At 36.0% G+C, this 26,880-nt stretch overlaps 1 protein-coding gene across 3 annotated transcripts in view; it reads left to right on the top strand.

Moving 5' to 3' along the window:
- LOC106867428 (MAM and LDL-receptor class A domain-containing protein 1) overlaps window positions 1–26,880 on the top strand; it is a 378,762-nt gene that overhangs the window by 338,630 nt on the left and 13,252 nt on the right. For all 3 annotated transcript variants that reach the window (XM_089356706.1, XM_089356704.1, XM_014912304.3), the window contains 3 exons: window positions 2,386–2,562; window positions 4,186–4,270; window positions 15,746–15,886. In XM_089356706.1, coding sequence (XP_089212832.1) covers window positions 2,386–2,562; window positions 4,186–4,270; window positions 15,746–15,886 — 403 coding nt within the window. The remainder of the gene's footprint in view (window positions 1–2,385; window positions 2,563–4,185; window positions 4,271–15,745; window positions 15,887–26,880) is intronic.

Genomic DNA, 26,880 nt, shown 5'->3' with positions numbered 1-26,880 from the left:
CGCCAGAGTAGAACTACTACCGACCACATTGCACGCCTGGCGGAGGGCTGTGAGCACTTGACGGCGGTTGAGGTGCCTCGCTCTACGCCTAATCCCGGATTGCAACTCAGTCAAAGAGACGAGCTGTGGAAAAGTATCTCTTACAAACGGCGACCACACCTGCTCACCATCAAAGAAATTCTGGTGATGCCGCAACGTCAGCACATGCCTGCGCATCAGTAACCACGGCATGCCCAGCCCTCCATTCAGCGGCTGTTGACAGCAAATGGAGCGTCTGACCAGTGGAACGCTCCCCTTCCACAGAAAGTGGAAGAGTAAGCCACCAGCTTGGTGAACCAGAAACAGGGCAAGGTACGACAGTCAAGCGGTAATAGATGATGGATGTGATATGCACATTCATCACCTCCACTCGAAATTTCAGGGACAGCTTCCTCTCGGCCAATTTCTGGGTGAGATTGGATACTCTGCTCGTCACCTCGTCCCAGTTCTTCACCTGGGAGTCCCGACCAAACCAAACTCCGAGCAACTGAACGGAACCGTCTGTCCAGCGCCCCACCACACTGTTGGACGGCATGGACTGCCTCTCCAGGTGCCGAGTTGGAAGCCCACTGACTAATCCGCGTTAATTTCAGCTCCTGTCCCCACTTCATATTCCTGTAGTGTTTTGCCAATCAGGTCTATATGCCTGTGGTTCGACACTATGGCGGTGACATCATCACCGTAAGCAGACACACTTCTGCCGTATCCTAGATCACGCGGGACACACCTGAAGGCCTTCAACTTCCGCAGTAATGGCTCAAGAGTTAGTACATAGAGAAGGAGGGTGAGAGGGCACCAGTGACTGACTGAACGCAAGATGCTGAATGGCTCCGACAGGTAACCATTCACCCGAACAACCGATCAGATGCTGCTGTATAAAGCAGCGATCCACCCGCGGAAAATAAACTGAAACCGGGTACCCTGAGGACAGCCACCAAGTATTGATGGTCGACCCTATCAAAAGCTTTAGATTGATCTAAATTTATCAGAGCCCCACCCATGCCAGCTTCGTTACCCACCCTCTCTATGATGTAGCGCAGAAGATGGAGGTTATCGTGAACACTTCTAGTTTGCCCCTCGCCAACCAGTTTGTCCACGATAAACAGTGTGTCCTCGACAGACAAAAGTGGGAATTCTCCTATTTTGCTGCCAGTTGCAGTTGTTGTTGTTGGCACTCCGTCGCTTACGACGTCGAGGGTTCCAGTTGATCCAATCAATAGAACAGCCTTAACGTAGTTGTCGATGATATTCAGCGTGACACAGTGTGACAACGCTGACCCTTTGAATTACAGGCACAACAGAAACAGGAAGTAAGAGTAAGTTGTGGTGAAAGAGTACAGCAGGGTTTGCCACCATCCCCTGCCGGAACCTCGTGGAGCTTTAGGTGTTTTCGCTCAATAAACACTCACAACGCCCGGTCTGGGAATCGAAACCGCGAGTCCGCTGCCCTAACCACTGGGCCATTGCGCCTCCACGCCAGTTGCAGTAGGCGTTTGCTAATAGGCTCGCAAAAAGGATTGACGTAACTCTTCACAAAGGTAAATAGACGATACGAAGAGCGCGATGCGGTTGCAATAGTTATTTTATTGGTTGAACGTGTCATTGTGGAGTTGAAAATGAAAATTCAAAATTATAGTAATTCAAATCCAAAATATGAACTAGAGCAACCAGCGTCTCCACGTTGATGGAATGACATCATCAGCCTTCAAATTTCAACTTTACAACCAGCAAAAAGAAAAGGAAAGAAAAGGAAAGAAAAGAAAAAAGAAAAGGAAAGAAAGAAAGGGAAAAAGAAGAATATTTAATCAAACAGTTTTGTGTAAATATGATGAAATCTTCCTGTCATTTTTTTCATTCTTTCAGGGCGTGATGTTAATAACCCGCAAACATATTTCTCCTCAAGTATTTTGAGTACTGAAAATGTAGCAGATTCAGGATATTTTCTGAAAACATGCACTTTCAAGTCTTTTTCAAAATTGCAGCCGTTTGATGCAAAATGTTCAGCAAGTTCTGTCGAACTACTGTTATTGTGCCTGACATCATATCTGTGCCCATTAAATCTTTTGTTTAATTGTTGTGTTGTACAACTAACATAAATCAAGTTAAGTTTGATGCATTCTGCTGCATACACCAAATGGGAATCTCTCCATGTGTTGGGAAGCAAACCACTTACCACACAGCCACGCCTGCACCTTATTATATCACTTATTATATCACTTATTATATCACTTATTATATCACTTATTATATCACCTTATTATATCACTGCTATTATAAATTTAAATACATCTAATTCTTTGAAATAGAGTTTATTACTTGTGTAAAACCATTTCTTTATGCCTGTAGGGTTTATCAACCAAATGTATCACATTCTACTACAATATGTATGGTGTATCTATGGGAACATTGAATGTGTATGTGAAAAACTCAACAGGTCCTCACCTTGTATGGACAAAATCCAACAATCAAGGCCCAATCTGGCATTATGCTACAATCGATTTCACATCGATATCTCCCTTCCAGGTAAATCTCCAAATGTTTCATAGTTTTTTTCAGTTTTATCTATCGTCTTTCATATTTTGTGTATCATATTTGGATCTTTCTTCTCTTTGTGTATGCATGAATGAATACGTGTATGTATATGCGCGTTTACGTACGTCTGCATGTATGTATACTTATTATGTGTGTATGTATGTACGTACGCATGCAAATCTCTGCCCGTATATATGTACGTATGCAAGTGAATCTATGCACGAGTGCATGTGTGTGTCTATGTGTGTATATATGTGTGTGTGTGAATGTGGTATTTATATGTGTATATGTATGCTTGTGTGAGTACGTTTGTATGTAAGTAGGCATATGTATCAGGTTGAGGAAAAAGTTCGTTGAGGAAAAAGTTCGTGTTAAAATAATGCTTTTTTATATATTTTTGTGGTGTGTGTATTCATTCAGTTCATGTCATGTTCAATGGTAACTCACGGCGCACGAACTTTTTCCTCGGCGTAGTATATGTGCGTATGTGCATGTATGTATGTGTGTATATGTATGTATGTGTGTATATGTATGTATGTGTGTTATTGCTGCTGCTACTGCTGTGGCATAAAGTTCAAACAATGTTGTTTAAAAATAAATATATTTTCGGTGAAATATGAAAAAGAATGAAAAGCAATCAATCAAGAAAAAAAATTTCCGTTCAAATATTATATGTTTCTTTTCAAGTGAATTTTATTATATGTATAAATAAGTAAATAAATGAATAAATAAATACGTTATTATATAACTAAATAAATACAGATAAATAAATATAAATCTAGCAAATATTTTTATCTTACTATCGTCGTGTGCTTTAGAAAAGAGACCTGTCAAAACATAAAAGCTAAATGTTATTTTATTGTCTAACGTGACTCTATCAATAGTTGTCAACATATCTGTTTTTGTTTGGGACTTCTAATGGATGGTGCTTTTTCTCCTTAGTTTACATAAATCTTATAAAAGTACGGCAAACAAGAAATATGCTAATGTTGAATCAGTATCTGAAGATCTATTCTTCAATCATGCTCCAACAAACTTACAACTTACAGGCCGACATAATTACTTAACTGCACTAGGTATTGTAAACAAGATATAACGGAGTATGTTGAATAATATTAAAGATACTGGTGCTGTGTACTAATATTCATAGTAGCGTGTGCAAGGATTGATGTTTATTCATGACTAGCTGGATCAACTTAGCTAATGTTCAATATTTCCAGAAAGTATAACAATGGTAAAGAAACAAATTGCCAAACAATCTATCAGATTGCTACTAAATTAACTACTTTCTATATCTCTCTTTACATTTAAACTATTTGTCAGTGAATAAAGGAGAGGTTGTACCTTTGCAGGCCTTCTCTGGTTATTAGCTTCAGTATATAAACAAATAATCTGCAAGTGTATTTGGCTAGCTTTGTCCTCCAAAAGACGTAACGATGGATTTCTAGATCACTTCTAATCGTTTGACCGGGTTACCAATGTTAATATCTGCTCCATCAAGTATGTCCTGTGAACTAAACAACAATCATTGTCAAATTTGCATTTTTACTCTTTAGTGATTTGTTTAAAATAATTTATTTTACTTCTGGAATTTCTAACTTGTCTCTTTTCTAGGTGGTCTTTGAAGGTGTTCGTGGCTACAGTTTTAAAAGTGACATGGCCTTTGATGATTTTACCCTTGATCCAGGATATTGTATTGGTAAGACTCCCGTAGTTTCAATAGTTTTCTAAACCACATTACTGTTGTTGTGTATGTTATAGTAGTGAAAGGTTTTGTACATTGTATTGATGTATTGGAAGTGAGTAACTCACGTTAGTGGTTGTGTTGTGTCCTTGAGCAATGAACTTAAGTATGCTTGGCCAAGATTGTAAGTGTGAGCAACAAATCAATATTTTTTGTAAACTATTGGGGCAGGTAGAAGGGAAATGATAGAACGGGTAAAGTTTCGGATTGTTGGCCGTTAAGGCACGAGAAATCTTGCTGGGAAAATGCAGAAATTGTTTTAAATGGGTTTCTGTGCAGAGAGTTTAGAGTTTGGGGTCTTACGGAGAACAAAAGTTTAGTAGCGACAGAAGGGCAGGAGAATCATATCATTCTCATTCAACTACGGTAGTAGTTGAATTATATTTTTAAGGCCGCAATTTACTCACACGCAGCATACTTCAAACTTTGTCGTTAATTCAGTTCTTAAATAAATTGAAAACTGTTAACATTTTTGAAGAGGACTGGTCCCTAGTTACGTTTTGGCATGAAAAATTGAGATTTGGTCCAGTAGAAAAATTTTACATCAAAATTTGTAGCAACATTATAGGAGAGTAAGTAACGCCTTCAATCAAGTTTAGATCTAAATAACTTTTTGTTTTACTTTAAAAACGAAATATATTTATCTTAGCTTAAATGATAGAAGAAAACATGAGAAATTTCATAGTTTTGGTCCCATGCAAAATTTGTATCAAAAAAGTTATGAGGTAAAATATCATGAAAAAATATAAGGCAAAAAAATTGAATTTAAGTATAATTAACATTTTTATTTTAAAAACAAGCTATATTTTAGTTAAGTTTAAATGACAGAGCTCAATTCGAGGCATTTCATGGTATCATTCTCATGCAGTGAAGTTCTAAAAGAAAAATGTTATGAGTGTTTGTTTCTCACATCTGAGGGTGATGATATAGTTCTATTCTTTTTTATGAATATAGTTCTATAAAGGGACTTTTAATATATGTCACCGGCATCATTGAGGTAAGAAAAGCATTATCAACGACACCGCAAGGAATTTCATAGTTTTGGTCCCGTTAAATTAAATATCTTTTAATTGTTTTTGTATATCAATTAAAAATAAAATTTACACACGCATAAATCTTTCACATTCATAATTTCATTGACAAACTACTTTCGTATTTTAATCAGTTGCTTCTTAATTGCTCTATTTTTCACTTTTCATTTGTTTCTCTTCTTACTAGGCTTGTTGCTATATAGGTCATAATACGATTTCTTTTGCAATTTATAAAAAGTTCTTTTATCTTGAAGATATTCTTTATATTAGAATTAGTTTCTTAATTAATTTTATTTAATTAAGAATATATTTTTAAGATTAATTTTCACATTATACTTTTTGCGAGTTTTTTTTTTTTTGTAATTTGTTTCAATATAATAATTATATATCATACAGTAAAGATATAGGATCTAATATTTTTTTTTAAATTACAATTACATATCCCATTATCCTATCAAATTACTAATACTAACTTTAAATGAAATAGATATACAGCCATGCTTTATCAAATTAACACAAAACAAGCACTCAATTTTTTAATACTAAATATCGCTTGCATGCTTTGATTTTAATTTTACTCAATACTGGAGGGGCGTAGAATTGAATCCGGGGCCTGTGATTAATAAAAAAGATAATATTTTTTCTTTCAATTAACAAGAATTATTATTATTGTTCAGTAGTTTTATTTTTATAACGTGCTTTCACTTCACTACCGAGCGCAGCTCTGTGCGCCTTGGGTATGTGCTGTGGTTTGCTGTGGTGCTCTTATGTTTACTGTATTGAAAGTGTTTTGCGTAGAATGTGTGCAGTACCCAGTAGTGCAATTTTCTGTATGTTATATATATTTGTAAGTCCTGGTGTTTTTGTTATGTATTTGTCTGAATATTTTTTTATTATACCTAAGGCACCTACTATGAATTGTTTCTGTTTTTAGACTCCACATTCGAGTTATCTCTATTTCCAGGTCTTTGTATTTTGAAAGTTTTTCCATTTCTTTTAGAGAAACGTTGTCATCTGCTGGTATTGATACATCAATTAGAAAGCATTTTTTTCTTCATGATCTTTGACAACTATATCTGGTCTGTTTGCCTTAATTTCTCTATCTGTGTGTATTAGCATATCCCAGAGTATGGTTGCTTTCTCGTTTTCTGTGACCTTTTCTGGCGTGTGTTTATACCATCTTTTTTCTGTTGTTATTCCATAGTGTTGGCATAGCTTCCAGTATATATAGGTCCCAGCTCTGTCGTGTCTGTGAATATATTCCTTCTTAGCCAGGACTGGGCAGCCAGAGATAATATGATTTATTGTTTCTTGTCCATCTCCACATATTCTACAATTACTTGTTATATTTCTTTTCATTATGTGTTTTTGGTAATTTCTGATGGAGAGGCTCTGGTCTTGTGCAGCAATTAAAAATCCTTCAGTCTCTGCTTTGAGTCCTGAGCTTCTCAGCCATTGCTGGGATTTTTCTCTGTCTATTTCTTTCGCATTTAGTTTAGCCCAGTATTTACCATGTAGGGGCTTTTCTTGCCATCGTTTTATCATGGTCCGTTGCTGTTCTAGTTTTAGTTTGGATTTCATTTGTTTTATAGCTTTTGTTGTTTCTTCTTCTTCTTCTTCTTCTTCGTATTTGTTAGGTAGATTGATTTCTTGTTTGTATTTGTCAGCTTCCTTAAATACTGAAAACAGTTTTTTGTTTTGCTCGTGTTTTGTGGCTATTTGTATTAGTTTCCCTTGCTTCTGGGGTAGGTATTTTTGAAGTCCTATGGTGGTTATTTTATAATAGTTTTCTAGCTGTATAAGACCCCTGCCACCTTCTGTGCGTTGTATATATAGCCTTTCTATGTCAGATTTTGGGTGGTGCATCCTATATTCTGTCATTATTTTTCTTGTTTTCCTGTCTATTTTACATAGTTCGTTTAGTGTCCAGTTAAGGATGTTGTAGCTGTAGCTTATAACTGGGACAGCTAAAGTGTTGATACCCATTATCTTGTTTTTAGCATTGAGCTCTGTTTTTAGTATTGATCTAACTCGTCTATAGTACTCTTTCTTTATTTTTTCTTTCATTTGTGTATGTTGTATCCTATCTAGTTCATTGACTCCTAAATACTTATATGGTTGGCTTTCGTCTAGTTCTCTTATTTCATAGGCTTTATCTAGTGTTATATTGCTACTTTTAACTAATTTTCCTCTTTTCAGGGTTGCTTTGGCACATTTTTGTAATCCGAATTTCATATCTATTTCCTTGGTAAAGCCGTGTACTGTCTGTAGTAGTGTTTCTAGCTCTTTGTCGTTTTTTGCATATAATTTTAGGTCATCCATATATAGAAGGTGGCTGACTGTTTTTCCGTAGCATTATTATTATTATTATTATTATTATTATTATTATTATTATTATTATTATTATTATTATTATTATTATTATCATCAACTCAAGATCTATGTGACCTAAGGTGAGCCTGGTCACTGAAAACTTGGGGGGGGGGTCTTGCAATTTGTAATCGCTTGTTAAGCCATATTGCAAATTCAAGCTGATGATTATAATGTAGCTATTGTTCCTTGTTATAAAATCAATAATTTCTTGCTTATAAAAATGCACATAATTTATTAATAATTGCAAGAAAATAAATTTGCATAAAAAAATAACTTTATTTTATCTTCATTTTCTTTAAAATTCCAAATTCACCTGATAGAATATAGACGTTTCTGGCTGTGTCTTTGTGAGCACTGCTGAAGTCATGTAATAAGGTTATTCGGAAAAGGCATTAGTCAAAAGTGTTTATGTTGTACAACTTATTTTTTAACTTTAATATTTAATTAATAAAGTTATTTTTAATATGCTATTGCACTTAAGTAGGTTTAACTTTTATTATTAATTTTCTCTTTCGGCTTTACTTGCTTGTTGCTGTTTTGCTAATTTCTTTTTAGCTGCTTTCCTTTTTCTTTTTAGTTAATTAATTAATCAGGCTAGTTCATTAATGTATTATATGCTTCAGATATATGCATCTAATTTTATTGGGGAAAGGATATAGTCATTTTTGGCTGTGTCTCTATAGGCAGCTTGAAGGCATGTAGTAAGACTGTCCATAAAAGGCATTGTTATAAAGTGATTATATTCTAAACTTATTATTTAATATCGAAATTAATTTTAAGGGATTTTCATATATCAATTTTTTGTATTATGGGAATGTAGATAATTTTTACTTGTGTATATGCTTTCTTAATTACTGTTGTATTGAATCATTATTGATAGATTTAGATCAGCCGCAATCATTACTATTCTCACCAACCCCAAATCTATGTTACTTAAGGTGAGCCTGGTAACTGATGGTTTTGGGGTCTTGTTGTTTGTAACCGATTGGTGAGCCTTCAAGATGGTAAAATTCTCTGTCATTAATTTGGTGTGCATGGGTAATATCAGTAGGTGTTGCTCTTTGAAAGTTTATCAAGTTCAACTTTCAATAAGGTAAAATCTTAAATTATTAACTGAGACATTATTAATTGGCATAATAGCATAGCCGTGAAAAAACATGGATTACATGGAAAAATGCGAGCAAGTGAAATAATATTCTTAAGAAATTTGAACATAATGAGTCGGAAGAAATGTCAAAAGGCATTTTCCCGACGCATAAACCATTCATCCAATTCCCCACCCCTTCCTTCTGCTTACATCATTATGAATAAATATAAATGTTTATACCAATATTAATATATTATATAAATATATAATACAAAAACCTGCATAACTGTATTTATTCCAATATTAGTATATAAGTAAATCAATATATATATATATGTAATATGGTCTCTGTGTGTGTGTGTGTGTGTGTGTGTGTGTGTGTGTGTGTGTGTGTGTGTGTGTGTGTGTGTGTGTGTGTGTGTGTGTGTGTGCGTGCGTTCGTGTGTTGGTATGTGTGTGTGTATGTGTGAGTGTGTGTGTATATATAGATATATCCTTTAACCTCGTTTATGTGAAACGTTTATTCCGGCTACTGCTTATTATTCCCTTCCAGAGAAATTTTATGTGATAGTTATTAGTCTTGTAACGCTATAGCGTAGGGTGATATAGTAATGAGAACTTTTTGCTGGAAATTCATAAATTGCACGTTCATTTCCACAAAAACATGATTTTGTTCCTGCATTCCCCATCCAAAGCTAATTACATGTATTAATGTTTCCCCTTAAAATCTATGGATATTGCAAATCATATTTGTAATATCTTATGGATGAGTAATACAGCAAAAAAAAAAACATTTGATTTGTAGAAATGTACGTAGCAATGCCTTAAAGGATTTATCAATTTCTATGACATATCACAATGCCCACAGATAACAGATTGACCCGTGCAGTTGTCACATGGTATTCAAGGGATAAAAAGAAATCACTTGGTAGGCCTCCAAGACAATGGGAAGATCACACACATATATGTGTGTGTGTGTGTGTGTGTGTGTGTGTGTGTGTGTGTGTGTGTGTGTGTGTGGGTGTGTGTGTAGGCGCAGGCGTGGCTGTATAGCAAGAAGTTTACTTCCCAACAACATGGTTGCGGGTTCAGTTCCACTGCGTGACCAGCTAGGCAAGTGTCTTCTACTATAGCCTCGGACTAGTCAAAGCATTGTGAGTGGAGTTGGTCGAAGGAAACTAAAAGAAGCTCGTTGTGTGTATGTGTGTGTGTATGTCTTTGACTTTGTGTTTCCTCCCACGCACAAATACTGCTTGACAATTAGTGTTCGTGTGTTTACGTCTCCGTAACTAAGCGATTCAGGAAAAGTGAGTGATAAAATAAGTACCATGCTTTAAAAAAGTATGTACTGGGGTCGTTTCGTTTGACTAATATTCTTGAAGGTGGTGCCCCAGCATGTCCTCAGTCTACTGACTGAAACAAGTAAAAGATAAAAGATACGTGCACACACACACACACACACACATATACACACACACACACATATACACACACACACATACACACACACACACACACAATTTCAAGCTGTTGAAGTTGTCCCGTTTCTAAATTATTCGTTAGGACCTCTCATTACTGGCTGGAGTCTACTGCCTTCTTCGTTTACATGAACCTTTATGGTGAATATGGATAATTATGCTCACAGACAACAGATGGACCGTGCAGTTGTCAAGTGGTATTCAATGGATGAAAAGAAATCACTTGATAGACCTCCAAGACCATGGGAAGATCACATAGCCAAATTTTAAGTTCAAATGGAATACAACAGCGTAATCAAGGGAAGACTGGAAGCGAATTGCGACCAGAAGTGCATACGGACATTTGATAGTCTAGTCGAATGCTTCACTCTCTCTCTCTCTCTCTCTCTTTACACACGCGTGTGTATGCACACACACACACACACACACACACACACACACACGTATGCACGGTTGTGAATGTCTGTGTATCGACATTTGTTGATATGCCGGAATGAGGACTAGTAGTTTGCATAACTGAAAAGAAAAATTGCATTGGCTCAAGCGAAGACGTTATGAAAACCACCAGCCTTCTTTCCAGCACATCGACAAAAGTAAAGCCACTAAGTTGGCAAGATACGTATGGTGTTTGAAGACCAACTGCACATACAATCAAGTGGAAAATCGTGGAGAATTACATGTCATATGTAAATGGATCTTAGAAATGCAACTTATGCGTGACTGAAATATCGCATATTCTTTTTAGATCCAAGAATTGCCCCACGTAGCTTAATTCCAGATCCGAAATTTTCAGCAAATGCAAGCATATTTTTCACGATTGCATCGTTCACTCCACTCCCTTCTCGAGTTACATCATTTCGGATATGCTCATTCAGGGAAACAACCAAAAGAGTAATCTACCATAGGAAATGAAACTGAAAGTAGACTGTCAACTTTCGATATAATAAACACGTCTACACACTCTACCCATCGTATTGACTTTTACATCAGATAATATTGGTACAATATAAAAATGCATTTTATATGTTTTACAATTCAGGCATGTGAGTGTGTTTATGTGTAAGACCTCTAGTATAAAAGAATCCACGCCATACTATTCTTTTCTGAATAGTCTTGGGGTTAACGTAACTCCTGATATGAAATTGACTGGTTGAAGTGGCTGATATGATTAACCAATATATGAGTGACTTTCATTCAACGGGATTTTTAGGCAACTATCTATCTATATATATAAACATATACAGAATAGAAAACAATAGGATTAAAAAATCCTGGCAGACATCAATTAAGCACTCAGTATAAAGGAATAAGGTTAAATTTCCAACAAGCAGCTACCAGCCAATGTATCCTCGCTATTATATTAAACTGTCGTATGTCCAAATTTGACCAAATTCGTTTTTTTTTTTTCAATATTTAATTTTGCTTGCAATAGCAGGTTCATCATCATCATCATCATCATCATCATTATCATCATCATCATCATCGTCGTCGTTTAACGTCCGCTTTCCATGCAAGCATGGGTTGGGCGATTTGACTGAGGACTGGTGGACCAGGAGGCGACACCAGACTCCAATCTGATTTGGCAGAGTTTCTACAGCTGGATGCCCTTCCTAACTTCAACCACTCCGGGAGTGTAGTGGGTGCTTTTACGTGCCACCGGCACAGAAGCCAGACAGCTGCTCTAGCAACGATCACGCTCGGACGGTGCTCTTAGTGCTCCACTGGTGCAGGTGCCATCATGATTTCGCTTTCGCTTGCCTCAACAGGTCTTCACAAGCCGAGTTTAGTGTTCCTACAAATATAGTTCGATTTCGATTTCGATTTCACTTGCCTCTCCATGTCTTCGCGAGCAGAGTTTAGTGTCCAAAAAAGGAATGTTACGTGTAAGTGGGCTGGCTACATCCCTGGCAGAGGCCCTTGGCCTGCCGGGTCTTCTCACGCACAGCATATTTCCAAAGGTCACGGTCACAAGTCATTGCCTCGGTGAGGCCTAATGTTCGGAGGTCGTGCTTCGCCACCTCATCCCAGGTCTTCCTAAGCCTGCCTCTTCCACGGGTTCCCTCACCACATGTCCATACCAGCGCAATCATCTCTCTTGCACACCACAATTGATGCTTCTTATGTTCAACTTTTCTCTCAAGATACTTACGCTCTGTCGGGTATGCAAACTGACATTACTCATCCATCGGAGCATTCTGGCTTCATTTCTTGCGAGCTTACGCATATCCTCAGCAGTCACGGCCCATGTTTCACTGCCATGTAGCATGGCTGTTCGTATACATGCGTCATACAGTCTGCCTTTTACTCTGAGTGAGAGGCCCTTTGTCGCCAGCAGGGGTAAGAGCTCTCTGAACTTTGCCCAGGTTATTCTAGCAGCTACACTTTCAGCGCACCCACCCCCACTACTAACTTGGTCACCCAGGTAGCGGAAGCTATCAACTACGTCTAGTTTTTCTCCCTGGAATGAGACAGAAGTTGTTTTCTGCATATCTATAGTGTTTATTGCACCTGAACATCTGCCGCATACAACGACTAACTTCCTAGTTAACCTGCCTTTGATATTGCTGCACCTCTTATGTGTCCATAGCTTGCACTGGGTGCATCTTATAGAGTTTCTACCTACGCCTTTTCTACAAATCGAGCAGGGCCATCTACCTGAAATGGTTTGTGTTTTCTCTACCTTTCTACTTATAAGGACTTTGGTTTTAGCTAGGTTGACTCTAAGGCCCTTCGATTCTAGTCCTTGCTTCCACACCTGAAACTTCTCCTCTAGTTCTGATAGTGACTCAGCAATTAGTGCAAGGTCGTCAGCATAGAGGAGTTCCCAGGGGCATCCTGTCTTGAATTCCTCTGTTATCGCCTGGAGGACTATGATGAATAGGAGGGTGCTGAGGACGGAACCTTGGTGGACCCCTACCTCTACCTCTACGCGGAATTCTTCACTATACTCATTTCCAACCCTCACCTTACCGACAGTGTTTCTGTACATGGCTCGCACAGCTCTCACTAACCAGGTTCTTTTCATCAAACTATTGTATCATCACATGTCAAGATATGAAAATTGTCGAAGTCCAATACAACGGTTTAGCATTTTTCAAAAAGTAAGTCCCACATACGACAGTTTTGCAAAAAATATTTCTGACTGAAAAATATCATACATGCATGGAGTTACGATTTTATGCCCCCAGTAATTGTTGCTAATGTAAAAAAAAATGGAACCATGAAATTATTTTTTCGTTTTCTGAAAAAGCAACGTTTGCATAATAGCAACAGTATGTAGGATACAAATCCCAGGTAAATCCTCATGTATGGCAGGTAAATCTAACAATCCTTATGCAGAATTTTAAGAACAACAATCAATAATATTTACGAAGGATATCATATCTTTATTTTAGATCACACTTTAAAAATCCGACAATTGTTTCAATTGCATTATCATATATATATATACATACATACATACAGATATATATATATATATATATATATATATATATATATATATATATATATATATATATATATATATATATATATATATATATATATATATATTAATAAATTTGAGGGTAGCAAAAACATTATAGAAATTTTATTTGCCACCAGTGGTCTAGAGAGGAGAAAAAATTAGTCATATATCGTTCATTTAAAATACAGTGTACATTTAAACACATCAGAGGTGTCCATAATAGGACATCTAACCTGCTAGAAGGAGCAGTCAAAACTCCACACCACAAATTAGGGATAATTTCGAAAGGGAATGAAAAATAGAAACATTTACCATCTCTATTTCGAACCAATAGTTTCAAGTTATATTTAGCAAAATAAAATAAAATATTTTGTAAGGTCAGCTATCATCAGCGGAAAGCCAAGATTAACATATAAACACAAGACACTACATAGAAACATGGCTTGTGTTTATATGCTTTAATTTTTCAAAATCTTCCGCGCATGTGCGGTTTTTCGTATCGGCAGCAAATACAAAAAAATGCCGATTTACTTCCAGAAATTAGCCAAAAAACATTTTATTATTATTAATAAATCTGAGGGTAGCAAAAAAATTATAGAAATTTTATTTGCCACCAGTGGTCTAGAGAGGAGAAAAAATTAGTCAATAGACTATATATTATTCATTTAAAATACAGTGTACATTTAAACACATCAGAGATGTCCATAATAGGACATCTAACCAGCTAGAAGGAGCAGTCAAAACTCCACACCACAAATTAGGGATAATTTCGAAAGGGAATGAAAAATAAAAACTTTACATCACTATAATTAATTGCTTACTCACTATATTAAGGGTATAATATAAAAATAAATACGTATTTAATTATCTTGTCTGCTATCTTTATTCTTTAGTTATCTAGCGTAGTCATCAATAATTGTATATATGTTATTAATTATAATAACTTTTCAATTATTATATAATAAGGTCAATTCCTATATAAGAGTTTATTATAGATATTTTGTTGTCTTTTCTGTAATTTTTATTTTTTAATTTCCCAGTGAGATCCTCGGTGTTTACATATGTTATTGAATATAATAATTATTCAGTTAATATAAAATAAGGTTAATTCCTATACAGGGATTTATTATATTAGATAAATAAATAGGTAATTAATTATTTCGACGTAAAGTATGTAAGTTTCTATAAAGCATTACGTAGAATTATTATCTGTAGTTTTTATCTATTAAGCATAACGTAGAATTTTTGTTTGCAGTTTTTGTTCTTTAGATATCCAGTGATGTCATCAGTTTTAATAGATAAGTATACTCGTTTTCTACGTTAGGCTTTTTAAATTTTTATGTAGATTTCAAATTGTCAAAAAATATGGAATTAGTTTGGTATTTTTTATGTTTTATTTTTATAAACTAAACTATTTATTCAATGACGTAGCTCTTGTTTGAATAAACGTCTAAAGTTAAATTTGATTTAGCGTTTCTTTTTGTAAGCGTTTTTTAACAGATAAAACTTTTCAGATGTTCAATTAGAATTTCACCAATATGGATTACCTTGATAATGTTGTGTTGACATAAATTTTCGTAGATATTATGATCAGTTTCAATGATATACGTGTGTGTGTTTGTGTGTGTGTGTGTGTGTGTGAATATATATATCTGTATATGTTAATGCGATTGAAATAACTTGGATTTTTGAGATCATCTAAAATAAAGATATGATTTTCTTCGTAATATTGATTGTTGTGTGTGTATGTGTGTGTGTGTGTGTGTGTGTGTGTGTGTGTGTGTGTGTGTGTGTGTGTGTGTGTGTGTGTGTGTGTGTGTGTAACTGTGTGTCTACGAGAGAGAGAGATACATAAACATACACACATATACTCCTATACATATGGACTGCTTAACCCCCACCCCTTGAACATATATTCTGCTACATCTGAGACACAAATTAACAAAAATCGATAAAAAGTAAATCCTACAGTTTTAGTGAATCTACTTTCAGAACATTCGGTGACATGTGACTTTCAACGAGATCTGTGTTCCTGGATACAAGACACGCGTGATAAATTTGAATGGATTCGCCATTCTGGTCCAACAGGAACTCCTGGTACTGGACCAAATACTGACCACTCAGGAACTAACGGTAAGTTTGAATTGTCAGTGGCAGGTACGGCTGTATGTTTGTGTGCATATTCGTGTGTAATATACCTGTGTGTGTATGTATGTATGCATATATGTATGTATGTATGCATATATGTATGTATGTATTTGTGTGTGAATGTGTAGATGTGTGTGTTTGTATATCTGTGTATTAGTATGTATAGATGTATGTGCGCGCGTGTATTTGCGAGAGCGTTTGCATATGAGAGTGCGTGTCTGTGTGTTTGCGTAGAGTTGCGTCTGTTCATGTGTTTGTGGGAACGTGTCATTGAATTTGTATATGTATTTATTTACATATTTTGTATATTTGTACGTGAGTGTATTTTTTATATGTTTGTATGTGTATTTGTGTGTGTGTATGTGTGTGTGCGTGTGCATGTGCATGCGTCCTTGTTTTTATCAGCCAAATCTTTAAATACGTTGTCTGACAATCAACATCACACCAGGACGGTATGCTGAGTTAAGTCAGTGTTTTCCATGTTAGAATTTTTGTCTTGACATACATGCAGTTCTCAGTTAAAGATATCTATATATATATAAAACAAAAGATGTCAGTGTGTGCGTGTCTGTGTGTGTAATACGTATGCATTTCTACAATTTTCAACCGATTTTCTCCAAACTTTACACACTCATTACTCATGTGTCATGGATGGTCATGCACTGTAACATTTTTCCCAGAGCTCCGGCATAATGCGACAAACCGACCGTGAAAAAATACTCCGTCTATTTAAATACACTATTTACACTTCTCATTCCGTCAAAAACCGTTGTGTAATGTTGCTTCACTTTTATTCTTTCGTTATTGTGTGTGTTTGCACGTTCTATACGTACGAGATAGTAAAGGACATTTCAAACCACGACAACGACGACGACGTCACAGATATGAGTGTGTATGTGTTTCTGAGTGCATATGTGTGGGTGTATGGGTGTGTATGTCTTTCTGACTGTGTGTGTGTTTCCGCGTTTGGTACGCTATTAAACATACACAAACATCTACACTTACATATACACATGTGACGACTGACATGTGAATGTATATCTATATGTGTCTCTCATACTATATGTATGTGTCTGTATGTGAGAGTGTGTGTGCGTATCGTCACATTTTGTATATGAATGTGTCTGTGAGTGTGTAGGTGTTTGCGCCCGTTATATACGTTATAAAAATACATACATCTACACGAACTCTTGACAAAAAAAGAACAATTACATGGAAGGTCCAAGTTATATAAAAATACACACCTACCGTTCCATTAACAGTTCATAATTATCACAGCAGTTGCAAGATTGCAAGGTATTTACAGCTTGCTTATATTTGGTTAATTTACACCGCATGCAAAAATATAGACATACTACATACACACAACTGCTTACAAAAATAGATATTAATGAACATTTTTTCTACGTACATAATTTTTTGTTTAAAATATTGAAAAGAAAATATGTCACCAAAGGAAAAACGTAATCTCTCCAGAAACAGATATAAAACAAGTGCAGAAAACCGAAGACGAGAATCTCAAGAGATAAGGGACATGAGACTTTCTCAACATCAGCAAAGGCATATTGCAGCTCGCCAGATGGAGCCTCAATACAGAAAGGACATGACACTTTCCAAAGATCACCAAGCGCATGCTGTAGAACACCAAATACAGTCTCAAGAGAGAAGGGAGAAGAAACTTTCTCAACATCAGCAAAAGCATGCTGCAGCACGTCTGATGGAGTTCCAAGACAGAAGATCGATGAGACTTTCTCAAGATCAGCAAAGGCATGCTGCAGCACATCAGATGGAAACTCAAGAGAGAAGGGAGACGAGACTTACCCACGATCAGCAAAAGCATGCTGCAGCACTTACTGCTAAATCATTAAAACAACGTTTAGCACGCCAGATTACACAAAGGTCCATTAGAATAGCTCTCAGAAACAGACCACGTACAAATTCGTTCTTCACAACACCTGGAGCTGCTCTCAGATATGATCCGTCTCATTCTGCCCAAATTGGTGTGCTAAACTCAAATTGTCGTTTATGCACAGCTTTAACAAACATTTACTCCATAAACGTTTTGTCGACAATGCTGCACTTTCCTGTATCACCTGATTCAACATGAACGTAATATATATATATATATATATATATATATATATATATATATATATATATATATATATATATATATATATATATATAAACTATGCCGTTTTAATCCTGAGCAACGCCAGGTGTCTCTGCTAGTTGAAAATAACAGAAGACTCAGGGCCGCCATGATCAAGTTGGCTATGTTCAAACGCATTCCATCTGTCATCGTTGCGTCTTTTATTCAAATATAATGCATCTAGAACTCTATCATTCAACGTGTTCTTCCTTTTTTTTTTCTTTTGACAGAGAGCTATTTGAAGAATATTTGGTTGTTATTTCTAACTGGTCTGACAACTTCGTACTGGCATTTTCGTTTTGATCGATAAAATAAAATACTTATATGATGGTAGTGCACATCAGAACAGTAAAGAATGAGGGAATTGTTAAAAAAATGTGTGTATGTGTGTGCGTGCGTGTGTGTGTGTGTGTGTGTGTGTGTGTGTGTGTGTGTGTGTGTGTGTGTGTGTGTGTGAACAGCCAGGCGCAATGTGGTACCCTAAAGGAAAAAATTCAATCGTCACTAAGTGTTACTCAAGATGCCGAAGCACATTTATTGGTAGAAATAAGAGTTAAAATATTCTTAATACTGTTGGAGGAGCGCAAAATTTATACATGCATACTAACAAGGGCGGTAACCGACCCATGACCGACTCGAGGTTCCCCAGGCTAGGTCTAGTTTCATCTATACTGTAGGCATCGTCAGTGAGGACTGTGTATACATTTTTGCGCTCCTCCTACAGCATTAAGAGTATTTTAACTCCTTATTTCTTGCAATGTAGGTGCTTCGGCTTCCTTAGTCACACTCAGTGGCGTATATATATAAGATAAAGATGTGGTAATAATTTATTTCCAAACGCAGAAACGCTGTTAGAACAGCAGAAGTATTGAAAAGCGAGTAATTTACCCAATACTTCTGCTGTTCTAACAGGGTTTCTGCGTTTGAAAATAAATCATCATCTTATTTATATCTTACTATGCATATTTCAACGCTTATAAAAATGCAAATGTTAGTTTGTTTATATTCATATACATGTAGTTGTACATTTCACTTTATAGCGTCTAAAACTGGGGATTAATTAGTCAGTGAGCAGTTTAGCTTAATGGTTAATCATTAGGCCGGAGTCTTCAAGAGGTGTAGGTTTGAGTCCCATAGCTTTTTCTTGACAAATTTTTCTGCTTTGTAAGTGTAGTTTATCCAATGTTTCTGCTGTTCTAACGGCGTTTCTGCGTTTGGAAATAAATCATCCTCTTATTTGTATCTTACAATACGCATTTCAATGCTTATAAAAATCAAATGTTACTTTATTTATACTTATATGCACGTAATTATATATGTGTGTGTTACCAGAAAGAAGAGGACGAAATCTGTTCAGAATTATGATAAACAAATTTTTTATTCTTCCCGTAAACAAAAAGCAAATGTCATTACTACGAACTACAAAAGGTCGAGAGAGCTTGTGTATTATTATTCTTGATAAAATTGTAGCAGCAGTCAAAAAGTTAGCGGCTGGTCGTAGTGTTGCTGTCGCCGATCGTTATTGTTTAGCTGCTGTCCGCCATCTCTGTTGGCCGTCTCCTATGATGTCTGTCAACTCTTTCTGTCAAGTAGTCAAGCTGTGCTGAGTTTATAGTGCTGGATAGGCCTAGAGAGAAAGGAGCAAAAGAAGGAAATTTTGGAGCAGTCAGTTCTAGGTGAAGTCGTAATTGGTTATATTTTTTATTCATCACGTGGGTAATATTCTAGCGAATCGCGACTTCGAGTGTGATCTGACCACTGAATGTTCCCGCTATATATATATATATATATATATATATATATATATATATTATTTTGCTTAAAAGAGTTCCAACACTGTCTGTTTTTTATGTTTTATTTATATTCCTGCAGAACTAATGTGGGGTATAGAATATGGAATATACAATATATAATATAATATACAATATATAATATAAAATAAAATAAAAATGGATGGCACCATGAAATAAAGTATTGAATGTAGATGAAATATTGAGTGTTCAATATAAAGGATCAAATATATAAATATATAAATATAAATATATATATATAAAGGCGACTCGAGTTTCAGGGCTATTTCCCTTCGTCATGGCCGGTATGACAGTCTTTAACAGACTGTAATAAGTTGGCTGGTTTTCTGTCTTTTATACCAATTCCTTTGGATGGCAGCAGTAGGTGTCTGGCTATTTTTAGAATTGATGTTAAATCTATTTTTAGACATGATGATATTTTAATTTATTGTTTTGTGTGGGTTGTAGGGATAAGATTTTTAAACCGCAGTAGGTGTTTGGCTGTTCTTAGAAATGATGCCAAATCTATTTATAGAAATGATGATATCTGAGAGATTTTTTGTGTTTTGGTTACAGGGTTAAGATTTTTAAACCCCAAGTAAGATGGATTTAATCATTGTTTGTTAAGAGTGGGTTTGAATTTCTTAATAAAGTCCTTTTCTTTGCATTTTCTTTCAATTTCATTCCGGTTGTAAAGTTTATGGAATGGAAATATAATAAAAGTTTGATGACCACATGTTGCTAGATGGTTACTCAGTGGTATTTGGCGGACTTCTGGGTTTTTAATCTGTTGTCGATGTACCCGTGAGCGTTCCGATAGTGCATTACCTGTCTGGCCAACGTACAATTCTTCACAATTAGGGCATTTGATGCAGTAGATTAGATTTCTACTTTTGCAGTTCATGTTCGCATTGGTGAATATTTTCCCTGTTTTTGTGTTCATATATGGGCCGGTATGGATTGATCGGCATGTGCCGCATCGGCTATCATTGCATTTGGATACAGTGAATGTTTGATTTTTGTTGCTGAGGTCAAACCTTGCCTTTGTTAATAGTTTTTTCAAGTTTTTAGGTTGTCTCTTACTGAGAGTTATATTTTGATCTGTAATGATATTTCTCAATTCCTTACTTTGTGCAAGGATCGGTAAGTTCGCTTTGGCGATATTAAAGATGTTCTGGTGGCATGGATTTTGTGTCACTATAAATGGAATGATCTTTTCCTGTTTGTCTTTTCTTTGCGGTGTCCTCAGTTGTTGTATGGGTATTTTCGAAGCCCGCTGAATACCATTTTCTATGAGTCGTGATGGGTATTTTTGCTTCACCAGAAATTCTTTCAGTTCCATCAGGCGTTTATTTCTGGTCTCTATATCCTCTACAATAGTACATATTCTCCTGGCTAGGCAGTATGGTATGTTGCGTTTTGTATGGGGTGGATGGCACGATTTAAAGTTCAAGTATTGGTGTGTGTCTGTGTGTTTGTAATATATATCTGTGGTAATGGCGGTGTTCTTTTTAATTACCATTATATCTAGAAATGGTAATTTGCTACTGTTCATCTCCTTTGTGAATTGGATGGATGGGTGTAGGTTGTTCAGGAGGGTGTTAAATTCCTCCACAATGCTTTGAGGTTTGGTCCAGATTATGAAGCAATCGTCCAGGTATCTCTTCCATGCTTTTTCTATAAGCTTCCTAAATTCGGTGTTATATCTCTCCTCTATTTCCTGGTAGAGTTTTTGTTCCAAGTAACCCATCACCGAATTCGCATAAACGGGGGCAAACCTCGTCCCCATAGCCGTGCCTTTAATTTGGATATAGTTCTTACCATTGAAGAAGAACGTATTATTTTCCAGGATAAGTCTCACTGATTCTAGTATAAATGTCACCGTGTACCTGTTGGGAATTGCTTCTCTGTGTTTGTTTACCCAGTATTCAACCGCCTTTATTCCTAAATCATGTGGGATATTTGTGTATAGGCTTACTACATCGAAGCTCAGTAGGATTGAATTTGTTTCAGTGGTTTTGGGAAGATGGGATAAAAAGTCGATGTCATCCCGAATGAAACTGGGTATGTATGTACAAAGTGGCTTCAAAAGAATGTCGATGAAATTGCTTAGACGGTGAGTAGGGCATACTGGGCCAGCTATAATTGGTCTAAGTTTTAAATCTTTTGGATGTAGCACTTTTATGTATTCACTTCCTTGTTCCTTTACTCCCTGTTGAATATCTTCTGACTTGTGTATTTTGGGTAAGCCGTAAAAGTTACTGGGTTTTGGTTCGAAGTTGGTGATGTAGTCTCTTTCATTGTCAGTGAGTGAGTTGTAGTGTTTAGAAACTAAGTGGTTGATCTTCTTCATGATGTGGTGGTCTATGTTCGAGGGTATTTCACAATAGAAGGTTGTGTCATTTAGTTGTTCCTCAACTAAATCCTTGTAGTATTCCACATCCATGATGACGATTGCACCCCCTTTATCTGCTTGTTTAATTATTATTGTTTCATCGTTTTGTATCCGTTTAAGTGCAGATATCTCTGATTTGTTAATGTTCGGCCTAATTTTGGTATTTTGTTTTAGGGGGAAGTTTGATAGGGTGTCAATATATTGGTCCAGGTAGATATTTCTGCCTTTTGGTGGGGTGAAATTTGATTTATTCCTCACTAAAGAATCTTCGGTTTCATTATTATTTTTATTATTAATATTGGTGGTGAAGAATTCGACAAGTCGTAATTTGCGACAGAATTTCTGGATATCTTCCTTTAGTTCATGGTGGTTGACTGTTGGTGTAGGTGTAAATTTCAGGCCTTTTAACAGAAGTTGGGTTTCATCATTGTCAAGATCTCTTCTGGAAAGATTAATTATCTTAGGGTCTATGTGTCCAATTGTTTTGGGTATGTTACTTCTTGGAGTGTTTCTTTCTCCGGTGTTTGTTGTCCTGACATTAAAAAATGAATTTTTTTCTGTTTATGGTTACTATTTTTGTTGGGGTTGATTTGAAGTTTGTGTTTTCGTTGTGTTATTTTACCTGGTGTTGTTATGTTTGCCTTCCTATTTTCAGAATTAAATATCTTCTTTTTCAATTTGTAAGTATTGGTTTTAGTGATCTGAGAGGATGGTTTGGTATTGTCTCTGGTTCTAGGCCGGTTTTTTCCCCCGTTTTTTGTAGGTAATCTTTGTTGAGGTTTTGAAAATGATCTGGTGTTCCTACGTCTAAAGGTCTGATCAGAGAAATATTTATTTTGTTCATGTTTTTTGTTTATAATGTGTAGATTAGGGTGTTTGCGTACAAAAGGGGAAGAGTTCTTACCGTAGTTCCTCTTTGATTCCTGGTGGGATGGGCGTTGATGTTGCCTCATGCTCTGGTTTTTGTTACCTTGGTGAGATTGTTCTTTTTTACTGTTATTTCTCTGAGTTCTAAATTCTTTACCGTAGTTGGTAGAATATTTATCCAGGAATAGTTGTTTCTGCTGCCATAATTTGCGTGATTTGTTCTCTTCTCTGGAGATATCTTTGATCCATAGTTCGCGCATTTTTTCTTCTACATTGCCAGTTGCTAGTTTTGATATTTCTTCTTCAATAAGACTGTCGATTGCTTCATATTTGGTTTTATAACGGGATTGTTTAGACAGGGTGATAGAAATGTCGGTCCTGAATTTTGTTAATGCGAGATCCCATCGGAGTTTTGTTTCTTCCTCTGGTTCTCCTCTAATTTCTTTAATTAGGTACTTCCGAGGAAGTATGGGTGCCGTTAAGGAAATCCATTCTGAGTGTGTTTCGGCATATTTTCCGCATTTATATGCTTTCCAGAAGTTTTGTTTTCTTATATTGAGAGATTTCTTCCATGTCTGCCAAATTTCTTTTCTTTTTCGGTGGGCTTCATTTTCCAGATTTCTTTCATTTATTTCTGATATCCACGGAGGTTGTGGTAGATTTTCTTTGGTAGACTTTATAATTGTTGGTATGATTTCCGTGAGATTCTTCATTTCATTGTTTATATGTTCGTTGATGAGTTTTCCATCTGTTGATTGTTTTTCTATTTCTTTTAAGATAGAGGATTGTGTTTCTATCGTTGTGATGAGGATTGATAGTTTGGATGAAATTTCCATCAGAATTTTTTCCGATTCCGTTAATTTTGTTTGTTTCACAGACATGTTGGCTTATACACAATAGAATATATATATATATATATATATATATATATATATATATATATACAGGGATTAGCATTGAGTTGCTTCTCCAACATACTGAAAATTTAGAAATAGCAGTCAAAGAACTACTGATTCTAAACTACAAATTTTTCTCTAAACGGATGGCGATATTTATGGCACACATAGAACAAAAAACCGGAGGGAAAGGCATAAACAAAACAAGTCTTTAGTTTTGTTTTGTTTATGCCTTTCCCTCCGGTTTTTTGTTCTATGTGTGCCATAAATATCGCCATCCGTTTAGAGAAAAATTTGTAGTTTAGAATCAGTAGTTCTTTGACTGCTATTTCTAAATTTTCAGTATGTTGGAGAAGCAACTCAATGCTAATCCCTGTATATTTATGATGATAAATGGTTTTACCGATAAAGGTTTTTTCATACTGAACTACTTGGCAAAATTGTTAATTATTAATTCTATTATTAATTGACGATTCCCTGCCCTTATTCTTGTATATATATATATATATATATATATAAGAATTTAAGGATTGGAGAAAACGCATGTTATAATTGCATACTTTATTCCTACATATGTTTCAAAGGATTACAACCTGTGTGATCCATAGGGATCTTTGATATTAAAATTGTAACCTTCTCATCAGGGAAAGCATGGGAATCATCTTAAACGTAAGACATTATGACCGCGGTCATAATGTCTTACGTTTAAGATGATTCCCATGCTTTCCCTGATGAGAAGGTTACAATTTTAATATCAAAGATCCCTATGGATCACACAGGTTGTAATCCTTTGAAACATATGTAGGAATAAAGTATGCAATTGTAACATGCGTTTTCTCCAATCGTTAAATTCTTAAATATACTCAAATACCCAAACTTTCAAGGAGTTCCTGCCTTAAAAACAGGAACTAAACCACAATTATTTTGTGTTCTTTGCTACATTGGTTTCTATTAACCCATTTATTCTATCAGAAGAATTTTTATTCATTAAGATAGAAGAAATACACATAATTATATATATATATATATATATATATATATATATATATATATATATATATATATATTTGAAGATAAGCAACAAAAATTCAATAGGTTATAGCAGTACGTACGTTTCGTATAAGCTCCATTTATTCATGTAGTGAGAACACCACATAGAATGTACAATGAAAATGTACTCCTCAGCTGCATAATGGAATTTCATTTTAGAAAGTCATTTTGAAGATGTTTGCAAAAAACAAGAGTAAGAGAAGAAAACATACCATCTCGACTATGCTGCTGAGGAGTACATTTTCATTGTACATTCTATGTGGTGTTCTCACTACATGAATAAATGGAGCTTATACGAAACGTACGTACTGCTATAACCTATTGAAATTTTGTTGCTTAACTTCAAATTTTATTCACCAAATCTCTTGATTTTGTTTTGGGTTTTTGCCCTACCAAATTCTGGTGCCTCAAACATTTTAAGTACCACATTTAATCTTTTGATTAAATCTATATTATATATATATATATATATATATATATATATATATATATATATATATATATATATCAAATAGTTAATTGTAACACGTAAATGGCATTAAATTAGCCGTTTCGGTAGAATTTTCTTCAATGTAGTCGCAAGAGATTACGTAACATTATTATCCACTTCTGCTATCACCAAGTTCAATTTAAGTTGAACGGTCAAGCAGGGACACAGCTTACTCATTTCCGCTTGTGAATCCTTTCAGCAAATGAATCATTATAAATGGATGATATATATATATATATATATATATATATATATATATATATATATATATGCGTGTGTGTGTATAAATGGAAATAGAGTGAGAGATGCCCTTGGATTACACGGTACTTGCTTTACACAGTTACTTTAGCACAGTTGTATCGTGATTTATACATACATACATACATACATACATACATACATACATACACACACACACACACACACACACACACACACATGCACATACAGAAACACCGCATTGTCATTTCTCTTTTCGTTTTTCGTTTTCCTTTAATTTTAATTCTTCCGTAATGCACAAGTTAAAATGATCTTTTTTAGTCTTTCTTCAATATTTTCTAGATTAAATAATAAAGTTTTTGTGATGTAAAGGAAGAGAAAAGACAGAAGAGAGAATTACGGTAATCTTACCTGTCAGTCCGGAGAAAGGGTCACTTTCAATATCCACGTGCTGTCACAATCTCCAAGGTTTACTCCACGTCCACGTGTGCTATCCGACGTTCTACCTTCTCACACGTCCGCTCTGATGTGCTGTTCGCCGCCGACTCCCCTCGTGCTTCACTGAATGTCGCATGTCCACCGCGGCACTTCCGGTGGGTCCACAGGCTCCACTTCCGACAGGACATGCCTACTCTCCCACTTCCGATCCTTCCCTACAACACAGCCTGGCTCATAACACCACACGCCCCCCTGATCTGAAGATCATTCAACCAACCTGCCCACGCGCTCTTCTCAATCCCGACCATACGCCTTAACTTGTCTTATAATCAGACAGCCAGCGAGGAAGGCACCGCTCCCTCTGTGACCGCCGTAGGACTTCAGCACTGGCCTCAGTTCCTGGCATGTTCCTGCCGGCTTCGTTCTCTTGTCCGTTACTGTTGGCCCCCATCCTCCGTCGCAGTGATGACCCTGCGCACATCCAAAACATGTCGCGGCATGCCATCTACGGATACGTTGTTCCTCGAATTCACAGAGGTTATTGTTCCCGTTTCCCACTATGATGTGCACCGCGCATTTGGGGGATTAACCCAGACTTCTTCTCCGACCTGCACAAAGGCATGCTGTTTCTCTTCTGCCGGACGCGGCGATACAGTACATGGATGCCTCCACTCGTACTTGA

Source organism: Octopus bimaculoides, chromosome 8 (assembly GCF_046866305.1).
Source record: "Octopus bimaculoides isolate indiv1 chromosome 8, ASM4686630v1, whole genome shotgun sequence".
NCBI lineage: Eukaryota > Metazoa > Mollusca > Cephalopoda > Octopoda > Octopodidae > Octopus > Octopus bimaculoides.
This window is presented reverse-complemented; position numbering and strand designations above follow the sequence as displayed.